Here is a 12985-nt window from a genome sequence, read left to right as displayed (position 1 = left end):
ACACACACACACACCCCCCCCCCCCCCCCCCCCCCCCCCCCGATATGTTCCATCCAGAATGTCCTTCAAAGCCAGGGATGTAATCACCAGATGTGGCCTTTTGTGAAGTAGAGGCTGGGGCAAATTGGATGTCAGGGCAACAGGAGCTGGTGTTTTTGAAACCCGAGCGGTTGGCCAGATAGCTGCCAGGAGTCAGCCTGTTTTTCTTTCCCATCGCCTTCAAGAGCCGCAATTCATTAACTAATAAGCATGGGCTGCAGGAGGAGGAGGGGTGGGGGGCAATGGGTGGAGAGGGTGAGAGCTTTCCAGGTGAAACTGTGATGCAGCTGTACAGTAAATTCAAGACAGGGGGGTGGTGAGTGACTGGAATAACTGTCCAAAAATGTAAGTGGACACAAATGCGTTTAATTAGCAAATGTGAGTATGTAAAAGTAAACTATACTGAAATGAATGGAGTTTACAATTCAGATGTTGCTTACTTGCTGCACAGTAATATCAAATATAAGTGCCGTGTTTAACACATTTCTTTTGCTAAATGTTTCACCTAAATTGCCTTGCCTTAAAATCCAGATTTAAAATTAAGCCAAATGGACCTGAGGGTAAGGGTTTTACTGAGGATTTTACTGTGTGGGTACCCGCCCAGGCGTGGTCAAAATGGCAGCAAGCAACAAGCAGGCCGGTTGTGCTGAAAACATCGGCATCTATCCACACACACAGAAACTGGAGACCGGGGGGGGGGGGGAGCCAGCAGAATGTCAGAAGTGATATAAAACACTAATCCTTCTCTTGGCACCAAGTCCCCACAAGCAGTGTCCAAAGGAGAGGGAACCATTGTTAAAATAACACAGGGTAAAGAAGAGACTCTGTGTGTGTGTGTGTGTGTGTGTGTGTGTGTGTGTGTGTGCGCGCACGCCTAGGGGTATGTACAGTACATAAAGCCATTGGGGTGTGGGGGGAGAAACAGCTGTCACGTGAACGTGAAGCAGTTAAATTATATCAAACTCTGTCGTGAAATCAAAGAACTAGTTTGAGTGGGAAAAGAGCCGTAGGGACGGAGTGTTTTTTTTTGTTCTTTTTTGAGGCACGCCACACAAAAAGCTCTCAAGCCCCACTCTCCACAAGGACCAATACATCTTTAGAAACCAAACAAAAGGACTGCTGGTTTTTCCCCTGGTCAAGAGAGACGTTCAGTTTGTTCACCTGTTCAGCCTCTGAATAGCAACACGATCACCTATAAACTATTAACTAGGGTGCATTTTATTAAGATTGGCCATATTGTTAAAATGCACTACTGTAGTCACAAAGAACGCATACAACGTTTGGGTAACAGTGCTTGAAGATGGTGTCTTTATGCAAGAGCAAAATTTGAATAAATATACAAATACTGTACATTAACTTAAATAACAGTTTTAAATTTAAATTAAATAAATTATTTAGCTTTTTAATGTTACCCAACACATTCAGTCATAAAGGAGACTTGACTACTGCTGGCAGTGCAGTTCAAGATTGGGCATGTTGTTAAAATGCAACAGTAACAAAGAACGAAGATAGTTCCTTTATGTAATTGCATGGTTTATATGAATACATGTAATATTTGCATATATACAAATACTTTACACATGATTACATTATTTAGCTTTTTAATGTGACCCAACACATTCAGTCAAAAAGGAGGCTTAGCTACTGCTGTTAACATTGAGCTCATCTCTTCTGGCAGCAACTCTGGTTTTAAGCCTCAGCTGGATCTCACTGTGAGCCCTATGAGAATAAGTGACCATGCGGCCGCTTGCAGCAGAGTGACTGCAGGGCTCTGCCGAGTGCTGACTACTCTAGACCAGAGAGAGAGAAAGGGAGAGAAAGAAGAGAAGGAGAGAGAAGAGGAGATGAGAGGAACGGGGAAAGAGTAGGAGGAGGAGAGATCTGGATATCTGTCAGTACCAGGGCTTAAGGCTGCTGCTCCCTCCGTGCCAGTAGACCTCAGGCCACAGATTGAGAGGAATTAGCTTGTGCTAAATGAAATGTGTGTGTGTGTGTGTGTGTGTGTGTGTGTGAGAGAGAGAGAGAGTTTGTGAGCACGCATGTACACGCGTGAGAGAGATTTACCCTTCTCTCCCTTCTTACCAGACCCCTACAAGCGGCAGAGGACAGGCAAAGAGAGAGAGAGAGCAAGAGAGAGAGAGTTGGGGGGGGGGGGGGGGGGGGGGGTGGTGTTGAGACGTAGGGAGCACAAAGGGGAAGACATGCCAAGGAGAACAGGGATCACATTAGGGGTGTCACGTAGGAAGGGGGGGCTCATATTCAGCATGTCATGACGGGATAAAGAGGAACAGGACTGCCTGCTGGGGGTTGCTCTGAGAACTGACTTAGGGATGGATATTTAGAGTAATGTGTGCAAACTCATATGTAGCCCCCCCCCCCACTCCCCTCTCCGAAACATCAGACGGCCTTGCTGAGAGTGCCAGGGTCTGTAATCAGTGTTTCTCTACAACAAAAGGACAGACGTGTTGATCCCCTGTGCCTACAAAGACACAGGGACCGTTATTAGACATGCCGTCGAGGATTTCTTCCATTAGTCTGTACTATCTGTTAATAGCATGTTTTGGAAATATGATATGGCCATGATTACTCCCAACCAACACCACACACACACACACACACACACACACACACACACACAGTGCAGTGATGAAGTTATGAAGTGTTCTGCAATTAGTCTATAAGCATATTTTTTTATAATACCGGGTGTCATTTCAAATGAATGTAATATCCAAATTACTGACAGAAACATTCAAATAATACACCAAAACTATATGTGTCAAGAGTACAAGGTGAAATCCCGAAGTAAAATATTGAAAACGTAAATGAAAGGCTTCTATTTATTTCAGATCTTGACCCAAAAAATAAAATCCAAAACATTTCCAACCAGGAGATGGCAGTATTTGACAGGACCTACAGTATCATCCATTCACTGTTGTAGAGTTCTACTCAACTACTATCCCACTTTTACAATAGTGTTCTTAGCCTGAAACCATGTCATGGATCATGGTGACATACGTTCATACTGTAGTTAAAAACAACAAACAAAACAAACAAGAAGGTTATAAGGAGGAATAGGTTAACACATGGGCTGTGAATGAGAATGTTGACCAAGTCTGCAGTTCCAACATTTGTCAGATTGTTTTTTTAATTATACATTGTATGTTTAAAATGATTCACCAATGAGTAATGACCATGTGAGAGACAATAGTTCACCTATGATGATTAGAATAAAGCATTTCAGTGACAAATGCAGTGGCCGTCAAATAAAATGATAACTTGAGTTTTAGTTTTCAGTGGGTAAATCACTGTAACAATTTATTCCAAAATACTCTCTCTGTACCATCCTTTTAAGAGGCATCAAAAAACTAGAATAGTTTTTACCAGGCCAGCTTAGCTACCCAGGTCCCACAACATTTGAAAGCCAATTGGAATGGAATATAACAAAAATCACACCAATGTGAATTGAGCGGTGGCTTTGGACTCAAGAACAGTTAATAGAATGTTCGCACACATAGCTACGTAATGGAGTGGAGGCACCACTCAAAACAATCTGTACATGACATACATATGGACACACAAATCTGACATCTTGATCACACAATTCCAGAGATGATGTGAACAGAATCTGTTCAACAGATTTGGGAGTTTGGGACAACAAAATCTGTACGAATAGCAGCAAAAAGAGTGCTTTGAAGAAAACACAAACTAGCGGAAAACCTTTCCAGGCAAAAATGGGAGTGGCCTATATGGGGAGTTGTGTCATAAGCCAAGGAATACAGAGGGAAACATTAAATTGTTTAACTGTAGCCTGTTCTAGTACCACCATGAGGCCGATTCTTCCCTTGTACTACTGGGAGTGTGCGTGCACTTCCTTGGACTACTGGGAGTGTGCGTGCACTTCCTTGGACTACTGGGAGTGTGCGTGCACTTCCTTGGACTACTGGGAGTGTGCGTGCAAAGTTTGGCACTGATGGGTCCAGTGGTGCCAGAGATGAGCTGCTCACAGACAACCAAACAAACAGACAAGAGGACCGGGGCGAAAACATAATCTCTAGCTTTTGGCCATTGGGCCTGGCGGCGATAATTTGATCACTTTGATATGAAGCTGTGGCCATGTGGTTTAAATATTAGTTTTTACTTTATTGGATATTAGTGTAGAGAAACAGGAAATTAACATCAGACAGAATAGAGAAATGCGATACATGACAGGAGTGGGATTCAAAGTCAGGTCTTCGCGACTCACAAAGAACATGTGGTGCTTGTACTGACTGGCTGAGCCACCAGGCACCCCCTGTCCTTGTTTAAATTCACGCACATTTATATCAGGAGTCTCCCACACATGAGCATTACTCCTCAACCTCTGTGATCCAACATCAGATTCCATGGGGATCAGCTTTTACATGAGGTGCCTTTAATGTGAACTTGACATGACCCTTTGACATACTGTGACTGTTGGGATGTGACCTTGATGTAGGAAGGAGAAGATTTAACATGTTCCCTCTGGACTCTCTCCTAAGTCCTAACACGTCAAATTGATATTATGGACGAATACACAAGACCTAAAGGCAATGGCGAGCAAGAGCCTAGAGGTTTTGATATATAAAATCAAATATACATAATGCAGTAGCCTATGTAATGGGTGAAAAAAAGAGAATGTAAAAGTTACACAAAATGTCAATCAAAATCACAGATTTGTTGTGTAATCTCAATTTAAATTAAGATTTAAGAAAGAAATAATCAATATACCTAATGTACATATCCCCAGGTAATACTTAGCCCATACACACTGCACATTATTTAAAGTTTCTATCTTTACATTTGTAAAATTCAATATACTTCTATTTAGATTTATCCTCGTAAAGAATAAATTCCAGTGTCATGAGGAAGCTCTTCACACTCTTTACTAAAGATTGGAATTGAATTCCCTTTTAATATTGTCCTTTAAAATATCCCTCGCTAACCTCTCAGCTGTCCCTTCCAGAACACTGTACTGCTACGAGTATGGTGAGGTGCGCATGTTAAAAAGCTGCTCAAACCTTCGCAGCATTCAGAGATCACAGTCTACCGATGTCATCCGATTTTTACCGCTCCCATCATTCTACCGATGGTGTGAAAGAGTTTTAAGGTCTTCCAGGCCCCATTGCCATGGTTACATGTCCCTTTGAACACCACTGATGAAATGCAGTGCTGGTGGTGGTGGTGCGAGGAGGGCTGGAGGAGAGCTCATGGAGGATTAAGGACGCTGGCGCTGGGTCTGGAGTGACAGACAGGCTCTGGGAGTCAGGGAGTAGTTTGTGAGGTTATCTGTGTGTGACTGTGTGCACGTGTGTGCGTGTGTGTGTGCATGACACATGTGCGTGAGTGTGCGAGATAGTTGGGGATAGTGTGCGGTTAATAGTGTACACGGATATAAATCACTATCCATTTAGGAATGATTAACAAACGTTTTAATATAAATCATAAATAACATTATTTACATAATTGTTTCGTGTTCAGTTCTGAGCACCGTTTGGAAATTAGGTGGAAATGAAAGGATGGAAGACCAGACCTGCAGGGTGACATTATAGTTAACAGTGCATTATTCTTGTGACGTGTACACAGCATTGCCGTTTGTATAGACACAATCTGGGCCCTCCGACAAAAGAAAGAGGAAAAACAGCACCCTCTGCCGTTTTGGCCTGTTTAGTCACTCCTCTTCCGGTTTCATGTGTTTTAGTTTACATTCCTAAAATACCTAGTCTCACGTGGACTGTTGTCTCCCAATTTCTTTCAAATGTTTCCCATCATACAGTCTGAAGCCTCCTCCCCACTTCCGTGTCGGAAAATTAATTCTAATATAAATCATCTAAGTATCTATAGCTTGCTGCTTAGCAGAAATGGATATTCAAAAAATAGTAAAGATATTTTAAAATATTTTTGGAAACGGAAATGCCAGCTTCCTTACTCGGATTTTGGGACGTGTAATTCCAGACTCTATATAGCATTTGGAGTTTGTTGAATAGTTAGGCTACGCGAGACTATAACATACCGAATTCCACATGTGGTAACAGGAGCTGCCGACAGATTCTGCTGCGCAACTCATGTTACGGTTACATTTAAGAAAAAAATGTTTTGTACGCCTTTTTGTTTTCTTTTTTCTCCCTGCGAGATACTGCATTCCCTGTACAACTGCTGTTGGTACTATGAACAATGAAAAGCAGTGAGCCCAGTGTCTCTGATGTCATGGACACTGGGCTCACTTACTTCCTGGACTACAATTCCCATAATGCGTTGGTGCACTGCTCCTCTTTGTGGATAGGGGGAGGGCTGTCTTACTGAGACAAAATGTAGTCCAGGGTTGGGTTCGAGGATCGGTCGAGATTTAGAATAAAATATTAAGAATTGATGGTAGTGACTTCAAAATTCAAATGCGCAGGGACATTTTTAACCTAATGACACATACAAGAATAAGGTCGCGAATACAAACGGACTAAATTAGTTTTCTTCGACGGGTGGCTGGCATCTCCCTTAGAGATAGGGTGAGAAGTTCAGTCACACGAGAGAGACTCTGAGTAGAGCCGCTGCTTCTTTGCCTGGAAAGGAGCCAGCTTAGGTGGTTCGGGCATTTGGTTAGGATGCCTCTCGGGCGTCTCCCTAGGGAGGTCCTCGAGGCACGTCCCACTGGGAGGAGACCCCGGGGCAGACGTCTCCGGATCCCCCAGGAGGAAGTCACTAATGTTGCTCTGGAGAGGGAAGTCTGGAACATTCTGGTGGAGCTGTTGCCAGACTACAGATAAGCGGTTGAAGATGGATGGATGGATGACACATACTGCACTGACCAGACAAACAGCTTGAATTCTGCAAATGAACCGCCCTGTTCCAGTGAATATTTGACCAAGAAAATATGCAGTTATTTAATGTTACCATGGGTCTTATTTAGTTTAGCAATGGCTGCAGCTGTTTTGACAGCAACCTAACATTATTTACTCAACCTCTGCTATTTAGACTAACATCTGGTGATGCATGCTCATTTCACACTTGACACAACAACTGGTGGACGGTGAGCCATATGTCCACGATGAGTGCTGCTGAGGACAGACTGTGCTGCTTGCGAGCCAAAATAAGTTCGCTTACGCATCAATTATGAGAATAGGCAATTCTTGGCATTTTTTGGAGTGAGTGGACGATGAGCAACACACGCTATTAGTCACAATAGAAACATCTGTGACCTTTATAAGTCTGTGGACATCATGCATAATTATTTTCAATCAATTTAGTCTCCGTGGGTGGTTTAAAACTCAAAAGTAATGAACTGTTTAGATCACACTTTATACAATATAGATGTGTGTGTGTGTGTGTGTGTGTGTGTGTGTGTGTGTGTGTGTGTGTGTGTGTGTGTGTGTGTGTGTTCTCGCCGGTGGCAATTCCAAATATTACACACACAAGGCGCAAAATAAAAAATTGCGACCCAATCAGTCTTTGGAAATCAATGGGCTAGTATAGTATAATAGTATATACTAGTACTACTATATAGTATAATATAACACACACACATGCAGTAGTACTGTATAAGCAAAATGTACCTTAATAATTGATCTAATAAGGCACATTATAGACAAAATAACAGCGTATGCTTAATCACGAGGTTGTCAAAAGAATACATTGGCTGCCATTAGAGAAAAGTGCCATTTTCATACCTATAAGCCCGTAGGACAGAAACTTGTTGACAGAGGTGAGGGCAAGGCCTGTGATGGGGCCAGTGGTATCCTCCGACCGCACCACCTCCAGGAAGGGTCTCAGGAACACGTTGGGCTCCACATCAGGCAACTCTGAGACAAAAGACAAAGACAAGGAGACTCAGTCACGATTGTACTGCACAAAAGCACCTGACACACCATGGCAGTTTTGTGAGTAGCATCACACGATAGAATTCCACTGCCATCACTGACGGGAGTGCTCTGCTCTATTAACACAATCCGTGCCGCGATTCCTTCAAAATAGAAGCTCTGGGGTGCCGGAAAAACATGGTTGCTTTTACTCTGAAACCCACGAACCGGAAACAACCGGGGAAAAAAAGTTTGCTTTACAATGCTAGCTTACATTGCTATCGTTTTAATTTATACGATATACGATTAAAAAAGAGTTCATATTTTTAGGGAGAGACGGATGAGGAGCAGAAAAAACCGTCAGATCAAAACCACAGAGAACACCCTGGATTAGGAGAGACGAGGCATTCTTTCAGCTAAATCAACGGTAGTTTGACTCGTTTCCACAGATACATATTGTGAAATTGGCCTAACTACAAGCCATTTCAGTATTTTCACAAAGTTTGCCTCTTTCTTACATAATATTTGACAATTTGGCATTAAAAAGGTCTAAAAGTCATTCAGTAAGTTATACTGTACAACACACTGTTGCACATTAGGCCAATCATTGGGGACCCCCCCAAAGAGGTCCCAACTTCCAGTTTAGGAACCACTGCTCCATTATACCGGAAAGCCTGCCTAAAATGAGGAGCCATAATGGAGGATGTTCTCCCTGTGTCAACTGAAGATGTCTCACAATCAAGCTTGGTTTATAGCCTGGAGACATGCCATGGCACTAGCTGGCATAGCAGAAATGCAACAGGAGATTGTTCTTCTTAACCACTTAAACCCTAATATGGGTAACCACCGAAGGAGTACCTCAGGGCTCTATATTAGTTTCTGTTATTGTGGGGAAGCTTTAGCTGAAAACAGCCGATCGACAAGCTCACAATGTAACGCGTCTCACAATGCAAGTATACAGTACATACATGTACAGTAAGAGTTATATTTAAAAGGACAGATACAACTTTACTACAAGGACATTTTACAAGCAACTGCCAGCATCACAGTATTTTTAGCTGATATGCTAGTTTCCACCTCCCGTCCTTGGAGCAGCAGAAGGCTGTTGGACAACGGGATTAGGTGTCCTTGCTCAAGGGCACTTTTGCACTCCTGGAGCTTTCTAGATGTCTCTGGGAATCAAACGAGCAATCTTTCACTTAGGCCTACTGTATATAGCAACCTCTCTGGCAATCCTATTGTATCCCCACGTACTAAGAAACTGGCTACGAAGAAATTGTTACATAACATTACACATCATACTCTAACAAGTATGCAGAAAACTCAGTGATATTACTTTCAAATATCTTTAGAGCCCCTCAACATTCCCCGCTTATTCATCCCTCATCGTGCCAGCAGTTTCCTGTTAATCCCCACCATGTGTGGTGTGCCACGGCCCATGGTAGGCCTTAGCCCCAAACTTTGTTGTGCACACAAACGGGCCAAGACAAGAGCGGTCAACATCACTGTGAGGAGTTTAATAACTCCTGCCCCCCCCCACTAAAGGTCTGTGTAAACAGTACTAGTTGCCCTCGGGGGGAACAGATCACTGGGGAATTAGCCACGCAGGAGGTTGTAACCTCCTCCGTCCTCCTCCCCGTCCGGCCATGAGAGATGGAACGTTGCCGTGGGGGTTGGGGGCTTCAATGAGAAAACTGTGTGAGAGAAATTATCAGCGAAAGAGATATAAAATGGGTAAGAGATGGAGTGGAAAGAGGATGGTACATTCACCTTTTTTGTTGCTCCATGTTTTTTGTTTTTTTTCCACAGCAGCTTAACATTAATGATAATAAGAGATTGACTGTCATAGAGAGAGGGGGTGGTGATGGTGGTGGGGATCTCAGAGTGATGCCATTAGCTCAGTCGGACACGACACGACACGTGCGAGTAGACTAAAATCTCACCAACATCGCTGACAACAGCCCCTGTGTTTGTGTACCATAATTCCAAGTGGGAGAAATGACAATGGATGCTCAGTCGGTACGATGAGTAGGCTAACTTATCATAATGAGAGTGCGATACATCGTAGAGCTTTCTTTAAAAAAGAAAGTTTAAGGCAATTTGCTGGGCATCTACGGTTTAATGTAGTTGTGTGAGAATGTCACGGGCCAAAAGGAAAAATCTATAAGCTCACAATACGTCCAATTCGCAGCACATAGTGAGCATGTAGAACCACGCTACATCACAGTTAACAATGAGAACGCACTTCAGGCCATTCTGCCCTGACTTGGATAGTCTCTCTCTCTCTCTATTTTACGAAGGGAAGTGAGAAAGAGAGGGGGTCAGGACAGAGCAGCAAAAATACAAACCAGGTAAAACAACAAGGGCCAAATTAGTGGAGTCACGCACGCCGCCACAAAGCGTTGTGCCCAAATAGTGCTTGCCACAGCAATACCGTGAGGATTAGGGCCTTCTCCAGAACAGCTATACTCCAAACGCGAAAAAACAACTTCAAAGGGGCACAAGTAGAGCCTCCAACCAATTTCCAAAAGTGCACATGTGACCGCTGTGCCTTAGTGTGTGATACCCAATACCCCGGCGGCTTGTTTGGAAATAAAATATGTAATAATTTAGAAATTTCCCCACTCTCTTCATCAGCCGCCAGGTCATTTTTAGGACTTGCCTCCCAAAGCAAATATTCTCGTGCTTGTTTTTTTGCTATATTTTCGGAGCCTAGTGTTTTCGTTCCATCATAGTGAAATCCCACAATGCCGTTTTTTGATGTTGGGAAGGGACAGTATATTTGGTGTATATTTTGCTTATTTATTTGGGTTGGTCTCAAAGAACCTTTGCCGTAACCTCCATGAAATATCACAGAAAGAAATAAAAAAGACAAAGTTATAAATCAACCTCCAAAAAATATATAAAAATCAAGTGTCAACTTCAAAGAACGAGGAGGCTCTGTTGGTTCAATCATCCCATCAGCTTCCAGAAAACTTTTTAAAGGGGGGGTCTTAGTGTCCCATTACTTTACAGTGGAGAAAATACAATGTGGTAAGGGTGGAAGGAGGGTGCTCAAATGAATCTGTCAATAGATCCTGATGAAGACTTCATCAAAGGCGATCACCCTGTAAGCGCCACGGTTGCGTTCCCAAAGACACCCAGATTGGAAACTCAATTGTGTCGTATTGATCCGACTGGCCATCGGTGAACACAGGGCTGGCTGGAGCACCGTGTCTGTGGCCACCACCAATCTTCTTAAATGAAGGCTAAATACAGATTCTGTACTTCAGATCAATCTCCCGGGCTTGTGGAGTGGAGTGAAATAAATAACGATGGCCAGAGTCGCGATGAAGCAATCATGCTATAACCAGGTTGACCTCTGACTGACATTGACCAAAATAAAAAAGCAGGATTAATGTGGCTGGCCCAGCCATGCATGTGGCAATCTAAGGTCTGTTTTTGCGGGTGCGAGTCGAGCGAAGGAGCACACGTACGCATCCAACTCGAGTTCAGCTTAATTGGTAGAAAAGGTTTGTGAAATGAGCATATCAGGATTCACCATTGGCCTAATCCCATCTACCTTTACCATGTTGGAGCCCCCATCCTGCTGCTGTGTGCTTTGGAGTGAGCAGCCAGCCATGTGTGGCTTACCTCTACAAATGACCCCAGCAGAGAGAGGGGGGAGGGGGCTGAACCTTTGCCCCCCAGGAGAGCACCTCAGGATGAGGCAGGCAAGGCACAGAACAGGAGCCATCTCTAACACATGCACATCCATTGGCACTGAACCAGAAAGGGCTTAGAACGCAGGGACCAACACAAGATGAATCCATGCTGTGTACGAACCATAATGTGAAGAAAAAGAATGTGAACAAGGGATTTGCCAAACTAGATGGTGAATGACGGAAAAATAAAACTCGAAAGACAAACTGGAACAAAATGATCATCTACATCCATATGTCTCACAATACTGTACTAGATACATAAATAATGTGTTAATATTGTACAAGGATTCACACTTCATATCATGATGTGTCCAAAATAAGTTTAACTAACATCAGTGCAATGCTTCGTTAGTAAGAGGGTCCGACTTAGAACTAGAGTTCAAACACAATGCACTATTCTTTTCATGCCCAACACATCAAACGAGAAAAGGATTATTTTCTTAGCGTATTGGCAGTGCAACTAAGTAACTTCCTTGTCCTAGTACAGCAAGTTAAATAAAGCACACATTGGACAATATCCAAAATGGTACAAAACGCAGAAAAATTTAGCTGCGTGAAATCAAACAGAAATGTAACACAAAACATATGCTGCCCACAGCGCTACTGACAACTGATAGGACTTTGATATCATAATGGCAAATACCGTGTTAGCACAAGGTCCAGTATTTCAGCAAAAATACTTCAGCTAAACTCATGGTGTGCGTGGTACTCAGTGACCATCATATGTAGGTAGTTTTTTCAATAATTGTATTTGGAATACAGAATTCCAGGTTAGCCAGTGTTAGCCTCTACAAACAAAAAGTTAATTTTCAAAAGTATGCAGGCATTCAAGTATCTCCATCACTGTACATTGTGTGCGCATGCGTATGTTAGTGTTATTGAAAAGTAGGGGGAGAGAAAGACAAGTATAGAACAGCATTGTGTGCGTGTGCGCGAGAGAGAGAGAGAGAGAGAGAGAGAGAGAGACAGAGAGACAGAGAGACAGAGAGAGATGGGGGGGTCGTGCAAAGCTATTCAGAGCTGCACATGATTACAACACCAGAAATACAAACACTGCTTGGCTGTGGACGATTCGGGTCCCGCAGCCTCTTTGTATTTGCCTAATTGAATCACAAAAGGCTGAATAACTTTATTTAGCAGCCTCCTGTGTCATATTTTACACAGTGCTATAAGCACCTCTATTGATCTTACATGTCTTTCCACACATGGCTCTTTAAAGCCTGCCACTTGTTATCACTTTCAGGTTGTCTTTTACATCGCCCCAAGTGGCTTTAACTGACCATTGTGACCAATAGGTCATATTTTATTTAGTAAAATGTACTAAATAACACAAAAATTATGGTTAGTGCCAGAATTGATTGGAATGAAATTAAATAAAGTACCTAAAAGAAAGTGGAACATTGTGGCCCAATGATGGCGGCTAGAAGCCAAAGGGTC

At 43.0% G+C, this 12985-nt stretch overlaps 1 protein-coding gene across 4 annotated transcripts in view; it reads right to left on the bottom strand.

The window, feature by feature from the left end:
* gbf1 (golgi brefeldin A resistant guanine nucleotide exchange factor 1) overlaps positions 1–12985 on the bottom strand; it is an 85279-nt gene that overhangs the window by 33011 nt on the left and 39283 nt on the right. For all 4 annotated transcript variants that reach the window (XM_080782814.1, XM_080782812.1, XM_080782815.1 and 1 more), the window contains exon 4: positions 7716–7847. In XM_080782814.1, the coding sequence (XP_080638940.1) occupies positions 7716–7847 (132 nt within the window). The remainder of the gene's footprint in view (positions 1–7715; positions 7848–12985) is intronic.

The sequence above is a fragment of the Protomyctophum bolini genome, assembly GCF_963924005.1.
Source record: "Protomyctophum bolini genome assembly, chromosome: 14".
In the NCBI taxonomy this organism is placed as follows: domain Eukaryota; kingdom Metazoa; phylum Chordata; class Actinopteri; order Myctophiformes; family Myctophidae; genus Protomyctophum; species Protomyctophum bolini.
This window is presented reverse-complemented; position numbering and strand designations above follow the sequence as displayed.